At 41.2% G+C, this 20,423-nt stretch overlaps 1 protein-coding gene across 2 annotated transcripts in view; it reads left to right on the forward strand.

Annotated features, from left to right (window-relative positions):
* The first annotated feature begins 681 nt into the window (after window positions 1-681).
* The window catches only part of LOC308127260 (RNA-binding Raly-like protein), a 44,927-nt gene continuing 25,185 nt past the window's right edge, over window positions 682-20,423 (forward strand). The window contains exons 1-2 of one of the 2 annotated variants that reach the window (XM_080492185.1): window positions 682-1,107; window positions 7,916-7,991. In XM_080492185.1, coding sequence (XP_080348311.1) covers window positions 1,086-1,107; window positions 7,916-7,991 — 98 coding nt within the window. In that variant the 5' untranslated portion in view covers window positions 682-1,085. The remainder of the gene's footprint in view (window positions 1,108-7,915; window positions 7,992-20,423) is intronic. The other variant, XM_080492184.1, reaches the window with a different exon arrangement.

Genomic DNA, 20,423 nt, shown 5'->3' on the forward strand with positions numbered 1-20,423 from the left:
GCTTGGTGCAAACAGAAAGGAGGGGACTGTTGGAAGACTTCTTTTTTTTTTTAGCAGTTATCCCATGTAATTTCTCCCTTGTTAGGCTTCCGCAGTCATGTGACTTTGTGCATTACTCCTATTGGTCATTGACTGATAAATTTGCCCTGTGTAGTCCTGGACCACGACAAACAGGATCAATACATTTTAGTCTGGGACCACCCCAGACCAGTCCTAGAATATCAACATTGTTTGGTATGGCCAGGATCGCCCCTGACCTGGTCCGGGAACAATAAATCCTAACCACTAACATCACAAACAGAGCAGATCATGACAAAAAAATCTGTTTCGACTTGCTCTGGTTGTTTCACCACCTTGGTGTAAAGTACTCTTGTGTGTGAATGTGTGTGTGTGTGTGTGTGTGTGTGTGTGTGTGTGTGTGTGTGTGTGTGTGTGTGTGTGTGTGTGTGTGTGTGTGTGTGTGTGTGTGTGTTTGGTTATATGTCTTTCTGTGTTTGCACTGTGTGATGGGCCCTGGTGACCTGTCCAGTGTGTATCATATATTACTTACTCTTTTATTGTGAATGTCATGTGAAGACTATGTCTTCAGGATCTCTCTCTCTCACACACACACACACACACACACACACACACACACACACACACACACACACACACACACACACACACACACACACACACACACACACACACACACACACAGACAAAACAGCTTCCACTTTGCCTCGCTGGAATTTGTTAGCCCTGAGCTCCCGCCAAGCTCCTGTTGCTGAGAGGGAATCAGCTGCACACTACCCTAGTCCTCCTCCTGCCGGTTTTACCGCTAATGGAACAGCCCGCTGCGCCCCTGTCCACCCCCGCCACAGGATCGCACTTGGTACATTCCATTGGTGCCTCTCGAGCTGGTTTGTCCCTGACTCAGTAGTATCACAGCAGCCAGCCAAGCGGTTATCTGCACACACGAACTACCAACACAACACACACACCGAGAGTGACGACTGAAGAAGACACTCACAACAAAGAAGCAAAGAAATCCTCGGCTTTACGGTCTCGTCGGAGTCTTCTGGGTCTTTTGCATCCCTGATATGACCCTTTTCAGCCCAAGATGTGAGTACAATGGATAGATGGAGTGTGTGTGTGTGTGTGTGTGTGTGTGTGTGTGTGTGTGTGTGTGTGTGTGTGTGTGTGTGTGTGTGTGTGTGTGTGTGTGTGTGTGTGTGTGTGTGTGTGTGTGTGTGTGTGTGTGTGTGTGTGTGTGTGTGTGTGTTACCGGATGTTTGCATGCAGCGGTGTTTCTTAAAGGCAGTATTTCTCACTGTCTTCTCCTCGCTCACTCCTGCCATTTTTAGCCTTTCGCCCATACTTGCATACCAAGGCTGTTTTGTCTGTCACTGTCCAGGCAGACACATTGACCCAGGAGAGGAAATCCAGGGGAAACCTGGGCTGTGTGATGTAAACACCGCGATGAGGCTTCAGACAGATTTACTCTTTAGATCAGAAGTGTGAGGTGTCGGTTTCTCATACAGGCCCATGTCATGAACGTCTGCAAGGAAGAAATAGCCAAAGGCTTAATTGTGTTGTACAAAACGGTCTCCCATGATGGATTGCACACACATTTGTCTTCAACTGTGGACTGTATTTCTGAACACTCCTGGATCAGTTGCATGCAGGATGAAGATACATCTTAACTTAAACACTAGTTTAGAAACTGGAGCCTGCTGCCAGAGCTATGTGTCGGTTGAGAAAGCAAAGACAAGTTCAGCAGAACAGGCTGAAAGACTTCACAGGGAAATTCAAAGTCATCTCAGTCTGTCTGTATTTGATGTTGGATGTATTCAGGTTCTAGTCTTGGTGCTGTATTGCCCTCAACATAAAGCAAGAGCTTTAATTTGCCTCCTGTTTCACTGCCGTGTCGCATATTCAAGCTTTATTTTTGGCATTTCTTTCAACATGCCATTTATTCATATCAAGTGACTCTTCTTTTCCTATATTTACTTTTTTCTTTTTTTTCTTTTAGGCTTTTAATCCACGTTATATGTTGACAGTGAAGTCTGTGATTATATCGCATTTAGCCATGAGAGTGGAATCTAAGGCTTCATGGTTGCCACTTGGCTTCAAGCCTGATTTGAGGTCAGCTGCTGCAGTGGGAGATGTAAAGAGTGGGTGTACGTCAGCTTGAGGCATGCATGCTATATCCACATCGACAAACCACCTCATATGTAATGTATTCATTAACACATTTTTTTTTTTTAAAGATTGCATTAAAAACTGTGCATATGTCAAGAACTCACACATGCTTTCCTGAGCTAGGAATTGTTTGAAACATCAGTAAAAAGCGGGAAAAAAAATGTGGTAACAAACCTTCCAAATGATCACATAAATTTTTTCAAGATGAAAGAGACAACAAAACCTTTTTGGCAAGTTTCGGTATTTTAACGAACATTTTACCGAAAGTGGCTGAAGAAATGTGTTGAGCAAAATGATAAAAATCTTATTTTTTTCCCATCTGTTTTTGTTTCCTGATTGCAGACAGTGTTTCATCTTGACACACTGTCTGAGTTATGCTGATCAAAAGGCTGTAGGTTCGAGCTCTGCCAGAAACAATTACATCAAAAGAGATGGCACTGATAGAAGGCATGTACAACACAGCCAACAAAATCAATGTAAGCGGAAGAGAAAACTATCTTGCTGCAGCATAATCTTTCAGCAAGATATTCAACTGTCTCTCAAAGCCCCTTCATCTGTTAAAATGAAATAAATAAAGCTGTCCTCATTCTAATGGTTCTTACGAAAATACCTTCTTTTTTTTTTTTTGCTTATGACTTTTTGGATGATATATTTGTGGAAAAAACTGATTTGTGTGAAATCAGGATGCAGGTGATTTGCATGTTAAATTAAATTGGAAAAACACGTCAGAAAATTTTTGGGATGCTGTTCAATCCACTATGTGGAAAATTAAAGAATCAAAAGAGAATTGGGTGAAGGCGGAAGACACTAAATCCATCTCCAGGTTTATCTGATCATTTATCTCGTCTCCCACGCGTTGGCAAACTCAAATGTTCATGTAATCTGCAGAGGATGGATCAGGCAACATGCTAAAATGTGAATACAAAATAAGTGCACAAAATCGCTCAATGCAAAGATGGTATATATCTTGATGGTTTACTGGATTACTTAAAGTCTGCAACTCAAAATAAAGACATCTCTCAGTGTATACGGGCAGGCTCAGCCTTCCTAAAGATGATAGAGAGTTCAAGGACACTCCAGCAGGGCGACTGATGCCTGTGAGGGAAATCCAACAAGCACTTGCCCTTCTTCTGCCCCCTCTAGATATTCAGAGCAAGGGAAGCTTTCTGCATTGTTGCTGTGTAATTTTGTTTCCAGGTAGTGTGATTAAGCTGGCTCTCACTTTGGCTCTGCATGAAGCGGCTGCCTGGCTCCCAGCCTGACATCCTCTGATACAAAACACAGTGACAGACTGCAGATTGTGCAGAGGCTGAAGCTTTAGAACTCAGTACGGCCAAACACACTTGACCTTGATGTGTCCTCCAGTCAACTTCTGATTTTTTTATTTTTTTATTTTATGTATATATAGAATTGTTGCCTGTTATATTAAGCTGCTGTGGGGTTTTGTTTTTTGGGGGGTCAAATTACTAGATTTTTAGTTGGACTTTTCTTGTCCACTGTTTCAAACTAAAAATAATTTTGGCCAGGAGAGAGCAATCCAAATCTTCTAAGCTTTTTCTATGAAGCATAAAGTCAAATAATTATGGTGTAAAACTATTAATACGTTCATTAGAATACACATCTCTGTGACACAGTTTGTTGTAGGTATAATAGAGAAAAATTAAGGGAATGAAATAAGCTTCAAAAACCACAAGTGTATCAATGGGAGCACAACACTAATAAAGACTTATCAGAAATTTCAAAGGAAAAATTCTTTATCTTCACAAAAAGAGACCTATTTTTTATCTGTTTTCTCTTCCATATTTTTATAACTGCATAACCTCCAACTGACAAAATCTATAGCTTCACCTAAAACTAAATTAGCACAATCAAAAATAATCATAGAATAGCAAAAAGGATAAGTAGTCACTGAGACACAATTACAGAAATATTCTTGCTTGTAGTTTATCACATACTGACTTAGTGCCTCATTGGGGTCCTGTTAATACATGTTGAGTTTATTTGAATTCACCGTTTCCTTGTGTGCATTTGTGTTCCCTCCTTTTCTACTGTTCCTGCGAAAAGCTGCATTACATATTATAAACCTCCACATAAAACAGGAAATAGGTTCAAAACTTAATCTGTAGGCTCTTAAACATAATAAATTGGTTATAAAACCACTGTAGTTATCTGTAAAGTTTGAAGTTAAACTGAGCTATTTACATTACATAATTATGTTGAAGTTATCCCTTTTGTTTTGTTTAATTATTGAATGTAAATAGAAAAAGAAAACCGAAACGTTATAGGATTTGTTCCTTTTGTTGAAAAAACAAACAAACATCCAAAAGAAACTTACCAGAAAGCATGAATGAAAGCTAAAATATCTTCTGATATTGATAGCATCAACTCATTCTGGTTTTATATATTGATGGCATATGAAAACAATGTATAGAAGGGATATGAATGTTTTTACGAATACAACACATTTCTATGTCTTTCTGTGTTCAACTCAGTTACTTCTCACGACCCCCCCCCCCCCCCCCCCCCCCCCCCCCCCCCACACACACACACACACCCCCATCCCACTGTAGGTTGTGTCAGAATTGGCTAAATGATCATGATTTGTTGTGGTGACCCATGAGGGAAGGAGCTGAAAGATGATCATCATCATTATAATGTTTTCGATTCAACATAACATCTCATAATGTAACAAGTTAAACTTGGAGATCACTACAAACCTGTCTTTATTGTCCAGACTACCAAATGAAAGCAAACTTTTTATTTGTTCATTTACTGATTTGATTTCTTCGCGTTGCTTTTTATGCCTCAGTTAATTCTATCCCTCTGCAGAGAGAGTGCATATGATTTCTGTAATTTCCACTGTCAACATTAATATTGGGTTGGACATTTCTCCTTTGCTACTTTGTTCACTTCAGTCTCCGTCTTCAGGAATTAATAAGCTATTCAACAGAGTCCTAAGCAGCTTAACTGCTGCCAAACAAGAACAATACAATTTTACCATTGTCATAATATAAGTTTGACATTTATTTCAGTCTCTTATAGTGAACAACACACAGAAATATCCACAAAGTGATATCAAGGACATATTAAGTCCTGCGCTTCTTGTGATAAATTACTGTCAGGTTTGACTTTTATTTTCTTTGGATAATACTTTGACGGCTGGCAGGTTTACACAATGATTGTCATCGTGTGACGCGATGACAATTGAGGTAAGGTTCACGTTTTCGTGCCCCCAATTAAATGTCAGTTGCTGTTGCTAACCCTGTTTCCATCCGGACAAAGAAGGTGCTGAACGTCGATGGATGAAGTATTACTTGTATATACCTTTGCTTTAATGGCTAAAATAAATAATACTGTCAGTAAAGTCTTCCATGGGAGATCTTTCAATCTTTTGAAACCGTAAACTCCCCAAACAGCTCTTAGTTTGAAGCTTTTAAAGGCTTGAAAGCATCGTCACTGCTTTAAAGCAGAAAGAGACACAACAGAAATACAGTCCCCAGTAATCTTGGTGGGCATGTATGTGAAGCCTGCACTGGAGGAGCAAACTGTGGCGTATAGGATTTTGTTTACTAAACAGTGCTCTGATTACCTCCTGAGGTTTTGCTCCTGTTGAGCACGATAACTGTGCTCAGCAGCATCCTCCCCTCTCTTCCTGTGGAACGGCTCCATCATGCAGTCAATCATACAGTCGTCGTGTGGCTTTGCAAACACGCGTCGTAAAACTCTGTTTGGTTTTTCCTGCCAGTATTCTTCCTGTGTGAAGGATGCTGCATTATATTGAACATATTTGGTGGAACTCGTTGTCCTTTAAGTGAAGGAGGAGATGCGTGTTGTCGAATAAAATTCAGTTTTATTTTTTCACCTGATTTCTCCTTGTGCATCATGTAATTAAAGTAAGTAATATAGTCTTGACTACCAGTGACGGTATCCTTTTTGTCACAGGCTGAATTTTCTTCTGGATTTCAGAATGACAGTTTGACATCCCTGTTGCATAATGATAACAAACGATAAGTGACATTTGAAATACAGGCATCTTTCCTGGAATATTGAATCCCCACGTACATTTGGTTTGAAATAGGTTTTGCCCTTACCCCTCAAATTTAGCACATAAAAGTAATTGGCTGGCTTGCGTGGGTCCACGGTGGAGACAAATGAAGTGAAGGTTTCAGCAGCAGCAGCAGCCAGTTCCTTCTCCAGCAGAGAGACTATTGGCCGCAGAGGAACCATCTAGCAGGTCACCGCTCGACGATAAACTGTCAGGAAATTATCTCTGCTGTGGGAGGTGAGGCCGCATACACGTGTCTGAATTTCTTTCCACACATTCAAACCCATGCTTAATTAATTGTAGCTTCCAGCCATTTGACAGTCACGCTGTGTGAGTGTATGTGCAGCTGGCTCAGTCACACTCCATTCACCACCCATCTGTCCATGTCAGACCGGACTCTCCTCTCCTCTCCTCTCCTCTCCTCTCCTCTCCTCTCCTCTCCTCTCCTCTCCTCTCCTCTCCTCTCCTCTGCTCTCCTGCACCTTTAGTAAATCCTGTAACCAAGATGGCTTCCGCTTAAATAGCCAAAGAGAACTCATGTATACATGTAAAAGGTGTTTTATTTTAAATATTTTTATGGCGAGATAAAGTTTCAAGTCACGGTAGTCTAGAGGTGTTTGTTATCCTGTGCCCGCTTTGATTTTCTCCCACAGTTCAAAAACATAAATGTTAGGGTAATTGGCGTCTCAAAATGGCCTGTATTTATGAGTGTGAGCGTGTGTGGCTGTCTGTCTTTCTGTTTTGGGGCTGTGATGTGCTGGTGACCTGTCATTGTTGTACCCTGCCTTCACCCCACGACTTGATGTTGGATGAAGCAGAATAGAAAATGAATGGATGGACGAAGTACTTGGATAAAGGACAAAACGTCTTTCAGGGCATTGGACCAGGTCCAGGGGACCGGATTCAGTTTGCCTTAAGATGCCTCCTACCTGGACAAATAGGAATATGCATAAACATGGAAGACAAAATGGGAGTATAGTAAGTGGTACGAGCACTCAATATGCTCTGAGGGAAGATGGATATGAACACAGCTGCTGTCAATCTTATGCAGCCTTTATAGTCGTTCTCACATTTTATTTCGAACATAATAAATAAAAAAAATAAAAAAAACCTGAATACAATGAAAATGAAAACTTAACATGCTCAGAAAAGAGTAGGAAGAAGCGCAGGTGTATTAAATCCAACCCGCTCTCCAGTCCATCTGTTTGCATCCTGTGATTTTTTATTTTTTTTTCAACCAATCATATTCTCATAAATTTAAATAACTACTAAAGCAAAGAAAGCAACAAAAAAGGAAATAAACAGAAGGGAAAAAAAATCACCAAGAAGCCCCCCCCCCCCCCCCCCCCCCCCCCCCCCCCCCACACACACACACACACACACTTGACTAACAGTTTTGGAATGTTCCCCTAGGAGTAAGTTATTATGGTACATGATGTGTTCTGTTTGAAATGGAACCAGATCAGTGCATTTGAATGTTTTTGACATTAAGAATAGTGGATTTGTGTTGATCTCTGTAAAGTGATGACAAAGACTTCCACAGTCTTTTTTTTTTTTTTCTTTTTCTCAAATTAAAGCTCTGGATCAACCTGAGCAGACAGTGTATTGTATTGTTCACTCCTTTTGTTGTGTAGTACTCTCTCCCGTATCTGTACAAAGTTAATTGGTTGCTCTTCCATGCAGACATGAGCATGAGTGGAGAGTTGAAGTCAAGCCGCTCGAGGGCAACCAGTAAGAGGGCCAGCAACACCACTTACGGGTGAGTATGACTCCCTTCCTTGCCCCTAACACACACACACACACACACACACACACACACACACTGTGTTTTCATGCCTTTTGGGGACATCGTATTGACTTAGACATTAATTTTCAACTGACTCACTGTAAACTCTGTCATGCCTCACCTTACCCTAACCTAAGTTTAACATTCAGACATGTTTCCCCCCCAAAACATTCAACTTTTCATGATGTCAACTTGCATTTTTTTTTTAATGTAGACAGCATTCCCCAGAATGTGTGGTGTGCAGGGTTTGGTCCCCATAACAGTAATACAGTCACGTCCACATGGATGATAATCATGCACTCGATTATTTGAAGCTGCGCCTTTTATCTGTAATGCAATGGTTGCACCACAGCTTTCCAATCAATGCAACATTATTCGTTATTAGCTTCATACCAGCTTTGTATGTAAGCTGAAATTGATTTTAACCTGAGGAGTCGTCTCCATCAGTCAGTGTTTTAATCTATCTGCTGATGTAGTGCACACATGTGATTGGAGCGGATTACTGTTTATTGCAGGTGGTTCGATAGGACACTGTAGAGCTCCACTAACATAAACTCAGTGCTTGGATAGCAGGAGAAGGGAATGAAGGGCGGTAGGAGAGATGACCGTGAGTGGGCTTGTTTGAATTCGTTCATGCCTTCAGTACTCTTAACACGAGCTCTTTCCTTGACCTGCATCTCTTGCTGTGCCTGCAGCTCTGTCGGCCTGAGCCCGTCTAATGAGCACAAACCACAGAAAAGATTGTTTGTGTCAACTTTGAGTTGATTCTTATTTTGTAGCTCTTATCCCTTTTGACTCCAGTGGTAGTAGTTTTCTCAAAGTCTATTGGAGGGGATATGGAATGGAAACAAGAGGGGGAAAAAGGATATTTGATTTAGTTTTTGAGAAATATGATGGAAAGATAATCATGTAAAGATTAGGAATGACTGGCTTTGCGCCAACACTGTTGAGGGGAGAGTTATTCACCATTCCTAAGAGGGAAAGCTGAACATGTATACCTTAATCGTGATTTTCAATTCTTGTGTGCTTCTACTTTTAGAACTTGGGGGTTTTTTTTTTTTGGTTTTTTTTTTTAGCTTTTCTCACTCAGTATGTCTCAGGATCACTACCAACTTCATCAGCCACAGCTCTTTAAAATGCGGAACCGCACACGTGGCGCTCCAGGTTTGAATGGCTTAAAGCAGTTTCTACAACATTTTGAAACTACACTTTCAAAATACTTTGCTAAACAGCAAAAATCTGGAATGGGTTAGAAATACACACAAAGGCGAAACTGAATATTAACAGAGGAGATATTGGAGAATATTAAGGCCAACTTGTTTATCTCTAGCTTAATCGTCAAATCTCATTATTCGGTCTTCTGTGCAAATGGAGCTCTACATATTTTCGCAAATACTGATACTCATCGGATATTCATCATGGTGCGTCGGTTCTCTGTTGATTTCAGCATATCATAAAATCCTATAAATTAAAAAAAAAAAAATTCAAATCTGTAGTTGATAATAATACATAATGGGTATTTATGAATACAGCTGTAGCAGTTGTCGGTGTCCTCAGCATGTCCTTCAAAAGAGTTAATCCAGCTCTCTACGCTCCATCCTCCACTCCCTTCTGCCTAAACCTTAAACCCCCAAACGTTATTTGCCCATTCCACCATGTAGTTATTCAACAGAGTGCTGCCGTGCATTAATGAGGTTAGTCATACAATGCATGCATAAACACATTCCCACGGTGACTAACTGCACATGGAAAACACCTGAGGTATCGTCCCTGATATAGCCGTCGGATGTTTTGCAAGCATGCCGTTGAGCATAAACCGAACAGCCTGTGTTTCTGTGGTCATTTCGGGTTTATTGACACATCAAGCTGTCTTGAACTGTCCTACCTGGTTCACAAACTAAAAACACTCGGGGCTGTATCTTACGTGTTTGTACAAAGCAATGCAGCTGCTAGTTCAGTACTCAGGCAGTGTGAGGAATAAATGTACTTGAACACCTCGAGGTGCTCGTGAGCGCGCTCGTCTTAAAATGAGGTGGGATCAGGCACATCATTAACTCACTGTGAGCTTGAGGCAAACAAAAGCAATTGACCTATTGACAAACCTGTATAAATCATTGCTCTTAATTTAATTAGGTTAAAGCGCATGGTCTGTAACGGAAGATATTGGTGCATTTAGGCATGTCCATATTCATTTTTGCTTGGTTGTACCGATTCTCGTCATTTTTCATGGGAGTGTCTTTGACATCATTTCAACTCGGTCAGTCAGGTGTTCTCTCCCATTGCCTTTAAATACCTTTCAGTGAGGAAGAGTGTCATTCTTGCCTCCACATGTGACCGTGTTTATTGGCATTTCACAGCAGATCTTAATTTTATGATGTAAATGGCTAAAAGTGGAACTTAATGTTCAAAATTGAAAACCGGCAGCTATTTCTGAAAAGGAATTGACAGCTGGGGTTCAGGACCGAGGACATCTGCTGTGTAACAAATAAATGGAATTTATTTTTTATAGCACATTATGCTCCTTTAACAGTCTCAACTTACTATCTTTAATCATTCACATCACCACTTCTCACACTCACACACACCAGTGGTGACAGCTGCACTACAAAATGTTCGCACACCATTTGGAACAAGTTGAGGTTCAGTAACTTGCCCAACGACACTTTGACACATAGACGGAGAGGGCGACACAGGATTTAACCTCCAAACCTGGAAGTGGAACCTGCTATCGTGTGACAACTCATCTTTCTTCAATCTCTAAAACACACAATGTAACCTGCAGTCATGTCTGATTCTCATGGAGTTCCTGTTCTTGATCATCTCAAAAACACAAAAATCCTCTCTGTAAGCAAGCGCCTTACAATTTCAGATCATTTTGTTGTTGTTCAAACTGAGGGATTTTAAACAAATGTGTCCAAACTAAAGTCAGTTGCCGAATTGACCCGCGGTATGCACAATGACCTGGTCCACATATGGAATTTGCCCTTGACTGTATTGTATCTGTGGGTTTAAAAACTGTTTTTAGAACAAGGTAGCTTTTCAACAGATCAGGGCTCACTAAAGAAGATTTCTGGTGACAATAAAGGGTAAACCAAATTAACAAAAGGGCAATTGATTGCAGAAAATTATTCTCTACTGATAGGAGCTTGCACTTGATATATTTTTCTGTATGTGACCTCTAACACTTATTGGTCATGAATTTTGGCCACTCATCTTGAATTGAAAACCTGATGACAAAATATAAGAACAAAAAAATTGGTTTTGACCAAATGCACAAAGTCGTTGGATTTTTGCTTGTGATGTTATACAATCAATAAAAGACTTGTGGGCTTGTGGCCATGTTAATCTGTATTTTAGCTTTGAGCTGAATGTTTACTCGTGTGTGTGGTCGTGTGCATGTGTATATCATTTTAATTGTATGTGAAGCACTTTGTTACAACCTTTTGTATGAAAAGTGCTATATAAATAAAGTTAAATTTGATTTACAATCTAATTATTCTGATGCAGAGACAATAGATATATGTACTATTCATCTCTGTAGTTTAGCACTTTAACACAGTAACAACAACTGATTCCCAAATAAGAACCTCAACCAATAAGGCTTGCTTATTTAGTTATTTGGTGATAGTTGGAATGTACTATAAAGTTAAACTTTTGACTGGATGGTAGACTTAGGAGGGTATCACCAGAGATGGGTAGCAATGTAAGAACATGGTTATTCAGCTGTTTTATAGATATCAGAATAAACCCCCTAAAATGCAACCTGACAGAAAAATCATATTTATGCTACTGTGAACTTCACTAACGTCTGTTCAAAATGTTTCATTATAAGCCATTTAGCAGTTATTGAGTCATAACATAGCTTGACCATCCGAAGAGCTCTAGTCTCACCATGGCTATCAATAGTCCTATTATGTGAAACTGCAAGTATAAAGCAAAACTATGAAATAGGATTTCCTTCATGGTTGTTGGAAGACAGGGTCTACTTATAAATGAGACAAAGAATAAATGATTGAATAATTGAATTTACATGGTTGTATATCAAAAATTGAGACTTCAATACAGTCACAGATGTACATCACGGCGAGACAGCTACCAAATTCTCTCCGTCCAGTCTCCAGTAATCCCGCTCTGTGCTGCTGGCATCAGTGCGCCCGTTTACTCCCTCCTCCCACTGTTCTCACGGAGCCGGCCAACAAACACTTCTGCCTGTGGCCTAGATTACTTCACACACAAACTTTCTATCTCATGTCTACAATACCAAAGCAGTGTAATCTGCTCGACCAGCATTATGTGTTTCTGAATGGTTATTAGTGCTACAAACAAACGTAAATGCTCATCCTGTACGTGTCCCGGGATTCAGTGAAAATAATTTATTGCCTGTGCGAATGTAGCTGAAGCCATTTCTTGTTTCATGATGGCAGGCCTGACGACCCACCCCCCACCCCCACCCCAGGTCTTGTATGTCTCCCCCTGGTCTGTTTGCTCCAGAGCGACCCTGGCAACATATGGGTGTTGTCATCATTTATCGTTCATACTTCCTGACTGTCACAGGTCCCTTCCAGATTGCCGAGCTCCAGCTGTGGAAGCATAGATGTGGTAGAGTGAAACGTTTCATAACCCAAATGCTGTTGCCGCTGCAGCCGTGGACTCTGCACGCTCCAGTGCACTACAACAAAAGCTTACTGTACCGTGCTATGGTAGCCCTTATGGGAAGGGGGGCTCAGGTGCTTGCAAGAAGGGTCTCGGCGGTGTATGTGAGTGCACGTGAATGTGTGTGTAGGTAATTAACCCCCAGTTTGGGTTATCAGATTCGGTCCAGCAGGACAAAAGGTCTTTATAGTTTAGAAGTTATTTATCGATGCTATTTGCAGCCACTACAAAAGAGGAGCGGTTGCCAGTATAGCGCAGCACCACAAAGTGAGATTCACTCTAGTGGGGGAGCTATAAGTTTAAAAAGATTGATTGCACTGCTCAACTCTTTCCTCCTCAGATTTTCATCTTGAGCATACTTTCAGGGCATTCTCTGGGAACCCCTAGCTTGTGCTTGACTATGTGTGGTTGTGGCTCTTCACAGAGAGTTTGTATGGAGAGCTCTTTCTTTTTTTTTTTTTCCACTGTCTGCTCCATTTTGCATTGAGAGGGGAAGCAGAGAGGCACAGAGGAGATAGAAGCGGACTGGTCCCAACACCGAGTGGCAGAGTGTACTGAGCATCTGCTCACTGGTATTTTTGTCTGCTTTCGCCACGCGCTTCATTCTTTTAATATTCTCTCATCTGTTTTAATTATCAGGAGGCTCAGTCAGGGAGGACTTTGAGTTAGAGTGGAAACCATGCAGCCGGCACATTTGTTATAGAGACTCCAAAAGGCTGACGGGGACAGGAGAGGTGGGGATGAACTCTGCACTTGCCAGAAGCAGAGGGTGAGGATGTCCTGACTTTTCAGTGGGGGGGGACAATGAGCCACAACTTAAAGGCTAATGTAATTTACAGGAAATAGCCCTAAAAAGTGTTATTTATGACGTTTTACAGCTTAAATGTAATGTTTCTGTGTTGGCTGTACTACCGCCAATAGGGCTACTACTACAACTACTAGTACAAATATTTTATATATATTGTGTGTCAAAATAGTATAATGTTTTTTTTTTTACATTGCCTCTATAAAAATACCTCAATGAAATATGTAAGACAAAGGAAGCTTTCAGCCATCCCTGATAATATCAAAATAATGATAAAAGACAAAAATTTCAAACAGGGCATACGCCTCTCATAAGATTTAATCCTCGTCTAAGAGATAACAAACAGTGCGACACAATCAATCTTGTTAACAAAAAAGACAGTTATCAGAAGGTTTTTCATTAAGAGGTGTTTTTGTGTGATTTGAATAAAGATAACGATTAGATACTGGTGAAGCTCCTCATGCAGATTGATTCACAACTGCGGAGCTCTCACAGCTTTAGTTTTTAATCGTAGAGTGGGAGAATTCCACAAATAGGAGTGTACCATTTAAACAGAAGAGTGATGCAGGAAAAACTACTCAAAACTGAACACAATGTAAATGTCGAGTATGAATACTAGATAGTAAGTGGCGCTGTGATTGATGCGGTATAATGCCATGCATTAATGTAACCTCACCCGTTTTGGCAGCAATGAGCTATTAAGATGTTGGTCACAATGTTATAGTTACTGAGGTTTCAGTAGGCTTGTCAGTTTGCCATAGAAGAACTGTAAAGAGAGTTTCTGAGCTGCTGTGTCTTTCTGTTATAGTCACTGAGCCAACCGCGAGCATTAGCATTATTCCATACTTCTCTACTAAAAGGAAAAACACCACTAAACTCCTGTTTACGAGTGTCCACTGATTTTACAACAGCGTGCGTCATTTCTGACAGTCAGAAGCCCATGTTCCCCCCATCTTTGACATATCAGCAGCATTAAATAAACATTTGCCTCCATAAGAGCTGACTGCTGCCATCTGTATATTTGCAGTTTATCTCAGTTTTAAGACTCCTTTTTAGTTTGCATTCACGTTTTAGAGCATCTTCCTTTAACTTACTCATCCAGCTTTAGCACATAGCACTGAACGCTCACAACACTGTAGTGATAAAGCAATGTGGACATTATTAAAACACTAATGTAACTAGTTACTGACAACTAATATTCAGTAGTCGGTGTACCACTGCTAACTAAAATGTGAAGATGAACCTCAATAGCAGAAAGTCGCCACCTCTGGGGTGGTTCTGCAGGTTTCTTCTTCTGAAAACGGGAGGTTTTCCTTTCCATAGTCACTTATGCTTGCTTCGGCACTACATAAGTAAAGTTGAATTGAATTGAATTCATCTTTTTAAAATAAAGCACATCATTAACAATTGACCCACCATCTTCCCAAAAGTACCTTAAATACTGCATAAAGCTGCTAAATCATATCACCAGTCATCTGCTGGCCTACCAGATATTCCTTTGTGGATATCCTATGTACACAACTCAAATTCATGACAGTGCTTCAGGTTTGGTGTAAACCTACAGTGAGAATCTCTTGTAAAGCTGTTCTAACTCATTTGTCACCATACAACTCCTGACACTTGTTTTGACAGATTGTACGTCGCCCCGGGCTCTGAATTGGCTGACATAAACCCACCACAAGCACTAAAATGGCAAAGGGCAAACGGAGGCAATCTGCAATAAAAAAAGAAAGCAATGCTGATGCTGACCCATTTTTTTTTTATGAGTAACATCTTTCTGCATGATATTGTTCCCGTGTTATCACTCTGGACTGTCACAACACAGCAGACTGCCAGCTGTTAGGATGACCACCCAGGGCTAAATGTGCACACACTGGATCAACATCATTTTTTTCCCCCAATGGCTCATTCACATTATTTAAAGAGTCATGTGCTCACAGTAATAACCTGTGTTTATTTATTGTTACTGGGATGGATTCGTGGATGGATTGATATACAGATTTATACTTTAGTTATCCTTGAACAAATTTGAATTGTCAGCTCGTCCACATCCCCAAAAATACAAAACTCTACCTGAATAAAATACATATGCTCTACTAAAATTAAATACACCAACATTAATACAATCAAATACCACAACACACACACACACACACACACACACACACACACACACACACACACACACACACACACACACACACACACACACACACACACAGAAAATTAATTCAATACTATTAACACCTTACTTAAGGTAAATCTCTTAAACAAAGTTTACAAAAAACCTGTGCTGTCCCTAAAAAAAAAAAAATAAATAAATAAATAAATATTGGGTAGCAGTTGTGGCCAATTTAAAGTTCAATGGTTTGAATCCCACTGTGGGTCCCAGAAGAAGCTCATTGTTTCTATTTCAGGTTAACAGTGAATAGGATTGGTTGAATGCAGGGAACCGCTGGTCATTTTCATCTTATTAAAAAAAATATCCTTTTGCTTGTAACACACAAATACATGAAGACGTGAAGAATACACGTCTTGATCATTACACCTCATACATCCTTCCTGTTGTGGACTCTGGGTGAAGATGTGAATGTGCACATGCTGTTTGTGATCCAGGCACGCTTCATGACTGGAGCTGTATGACTTTGTCGAGTCGGGGTACAACAAACATCTTGCAGACCACATTGACTTCCTTCCAATACGCAGTTGTCCTGCGTTTGTTGACTTGGCCGCGAGTCAAAAATGAGATTTATTTTTTTTTTTTTGTGTACACTCAGAAAATCAGTTAACAAAGAAAAACAAGGTGAAGATATGCAGAGAGGAAAAGCCTGCGCCTGGTTTGTGGGGTTCATTTGTTCAAAAGCACGACACGTCCTCCAGTTTACAGTGATGAATTTCTCGCCATTTAGCTTCCACTCTCAAATAGCGCGGCCGTTCTGCTTATGTCTGCACCTTGTTAAAACGCAGTTAAATCAAGTGTGGAGAGAGTTTGTTGCCTGTGTGACTAATTTATCAGTGTTTTTATTGTGAGGAGTATTGCTGCTTTGCCAGACAATGAGGCCAGCCGGCTTTCAAGACTATCCGCACAGCAAACATGAAACAGATCTCGCCTCTCTGCATGTTTGTTGGTGTTTAGCATCACGGCTCCTTTCCAGCCACGTCGCATAAAATCGATATGGTAATGGGACTTAACAGAAGAAGGAAGAGAAGAAGACAAAGATTCATCATTGAGAGGAGACTTTCTTGTTAAAACCACTTTAATAATCACAGTAATAAGCTAAGGATTACTAATAATGAAAACCTATTGAATACTTTGTCCACTTTAAAAAGGGATCCATAAGTGTTGTCACTGAAGTCAACCTCCACGCCATCGAATGTGGTGTACACCCGGATGAGAACGACGAGCGTGCAGATGAGCTTCCCTGAAGCCGTTTCTGACCGTATGTGCAGAAATTCTTTGATTATGCAAACCGATTGTTGCAGCAGCTGTCTGGGTGGCCGGGCTCAGACGATCTTGGAGGTGAACATGCTGGATGTGGAGGTTCTGAGCTTGTGGGGTTATATGTGGTCTGCGGTTGTGATGCCAGTTGGATGTACAGTGCTACCAAACTCTCTGAAACGCCTTTGGGGACGGTTTATGAACATTCAGTTCGCAGACAAGAGCTCGAGTGGACATTCCTGCAGTCAGCATACCAATTGGACGCTCCCTCAAAATGTCCAACATCTGTGGCATTGTGTTGTGTGATAAAACTGTACCTTTTAGAGTGTCGTCCTTCTTATTGTGGTCGGCCTAAGGCACACCTGGGAGGAGAAGTTCTCACTAACACCGATTGAGACACATTTGTGAACAATACTTGGGAGAAATAGGTCTTTTGTGGACTTAGAAAAAGTATTCGGCCTTTGAGTTCAGCTCATGAGAAATGAGAGTAAAAACAAAAGTGTTGAATTGATATTGTTGTTCAGTGTAAATCAATTTACTTATGAAATGGATTTTCTGTGATTATATATTTTTTTTCAGAAATTTTTATTCAACCGATATTAACATTAAAAAAAATAGTTGTTTTGTCAGGTATTGCTACACCTATTCTCCTCCAAACTAAAATGTTTCAAGTACATATTTTTTAATTGTGATGAATATGATACACATCCAAACTCAAGAAATTTTCTTTTTTATCTTGAGTATTTCCATAACTTCAGAGATTAAAAATAAAACAAATTAAAGCAGGGATTGAAATATTTTTGTGTTATAATTGAAAATATATAGATGCTTAATTGTTCCATTTAAATGACGGGAAAATATGATTTAAATTGTGTTTAATATTTTTAAATGGGCCTATCAAGAAGTGACCTGCCATGAGTCCCTTTTCTCTCAATCTTTCTGTTTCTAAATGCTATTTCCATCTGTGAGTGTATGCGCACAGCTGAGGTCCCAGTAAGGAGAGATTTTGGTTGAGTGAGTAAGTTGAGGTCCATAAATGTGAAATGTGTTTCAGTTATGGCAGTTTTTTTTCTCTTCCGGTGTCATTAAAAAAACAACAACAGTCTAACCATTCATCGAACAGCACTTCCTCTCAACATCTATTTTACATCCAAAATGCTATTTTGAATGCTCTTTTGCCACGCCTTTCCCTCTGTCCTTTGTCAGCTTGGTCTCTGCATGGATGCACAGACAATGAGCTGTTTGCAGTCCAGTCCTGAGAGATGACTGGGGCTGTGCTGTAGGTAAAGGTCAGTGCAGTTAGAGGTGGATGTACTGCTGGGGAAAAGGTCAGTCTCTGCAGAGATGGAGGGAAAGTGCGTCTGCTGGTTTCAGGGCCGCTGACAAAGCCTTTGAGACGGCAGAGAACAACAGAGAAGATAGGAGATGGTTGGATAGAAATGGAGGGAGAGAGAGTGAGAGCAACAGAGTGAGAGCAACAGAGTGACTATGATTTTCTGTGGAGATAAGGTCATGAGCCAGCAGTGGTGACACCACTGTCTCGGGGCACACTGGTGAGAATGAGCATGATCACATGAAAACATGGGTGTCTTCCATTTTGTAATTCTGTTCATAACACGGCCAGATGAGTTATCCCTCCTGTCCTGCAGGCCGATCGTTCTACAGAGGTTGCTCTTCTGTCTGCTAATGAAGTCATCGCTGTCCTCACCGCCTACTCCGGACAAAAGCACGGCAAGCAGGTGGAAGATTGAGAGAAGCAGCATGAATAAGGATTAATGCAAAAATCTGAAAGACGGTCATGGTGTAAGACAGCCTAGGAGGAGTAAAGCGGACAAGTGTGGAACAATTGAAAGAGAGAGGAGTATATAAGAGAGAGAAATGCAGAGAGAATAACAGGAGTCAGGGAAACTGAGGGGTGAAGAAAGCAAAGGAGAGAAAGCAAGTGAGCACTGCACTGCGTGTCATTGGCCCCCTGGCGTGAACAATCCATCTCAAATTGATCTTCCAGCTCGGCCCAGCAGGGCATTCTGAATCAATCTCAAATTGATCTCTGTGCCAGAGGTCGGGAAAACTAGCAGTGGAGCTTATCAGAAATATAGTGGTGCTGGGAGGATCTGACAGGGAAACTTATCACACTGCACAACAGGAAATGGGCTCTGAGCCCCCGGGGCAGCAAGAGGACGAGTCTGCTGCTCCCAGTACACACACACACACACATACACACACGCACACATATACAGATGCAATGTCTCTGCATGTTACCAAAACAACCATATACTGACACATGCTCCCCTGTGTTCAGCACAGTACAGGAAGGATATAGTGTGCACAGAAGTCACCTAATCTAACACACACACACACACACACACACACAAGCTCAGGCATCAGTACACACCTGCAGGCAACCTCGAAAAATACAAAGTTTGTCAGCGCACAATATGTCAATTTATTCTTAAGTTAGACAGGTGAGATTTGAGGCCTGGAGCTCTTAATGACTTATAACACACTTAATGTGTCCTCAGCAAGGCAGTTTGAGAGGCTGGAGGAAGGACGATCAATACAGGCTTGCATTTAGACAGTCAGTCAGCCTAGAGGAGTCTCTCCAGGCCCAGTAAAAAAAATAAAATAAAATAAAACCATGGAAAGCAATTGTTCAAAAGTGACTTTCACCATTGTGCCTGGAAACACTTAGGAACTCCAGACCAGCACTGTAGGTCCACAGCACCCATGTGCATGTCACGGCCTCCTTTGGACACTAAACTGGCAAAAGTTTGTCGACGCTGCTGTGCTGTTATTATCATCTTGTGGCCACTGTTCTCGTTTATGTTTCTAAACGGCTGTGTGGGCTTTGCAGAAGCGCTCCTCACTTCTCACTGCTGCTTCGGTCACCAGATTGATGCTGACAGGGACTTTGCAGAGCACGACCGGGCACCAGAACACAGCAAAAAATTAACTCAAAGTTCAGCTTGATGACAGAGGGAGCTGCAGAGTGACACAGAGATAAGATGATGGGAGCAATACAAGCGACGAGCGAGTGCAGTGGAAGCAGTGGTGAGGGGAGGGGTGTGTTTGAGTGTGTCAGCGTTTGGGAGGCAGCAGGAGAGCCTTTTCTGTGGCCTGGATAGGAAAAGCTCTCTGTCAGCACAGAGGGGTAATGGGGGTTAGCAGCAGGAATAGAGGGGTGAAGAGGAGTGTGTGAGTATAAAGTGAGTGAGTGTGTGGGTACAAGGAGTGCGCCGACATACAGTGATCTCCAGTGAGTGTCAGGATTCAAGACAAACGAACATGAACGTATTCAGACGTGAACAGCTATGAAACACGTAAAGCTCTTTGCGAACAGATTATTTTCACTCCGAATCTAGAAGGTGTCAAATCGGCACAAAGGAAGATGGGGATTAAAATACACATCATTGTCTTTCCTCAGACCACAGGCTTTCACTGATCCACTAACTAATCCTTCTGCCAAACCTTTTTATGACCTTTGGCCTCCGTCGAGCCTCCTTCGTTG

The sequence above is a fragment of the Lipophrys pholis genome (genome assembly GCF_963383615.2).
Source record: "Lipophrys pholis genome assembly, chromosome: 2".
Classification (NCBI taxonomy): domain Eukaryota; kingdom Metazoa; phylum Chordata; class Actinopteri; order Blenniiformes; family Blenniidae; genus Lipophrys; species Lipophrys pholis.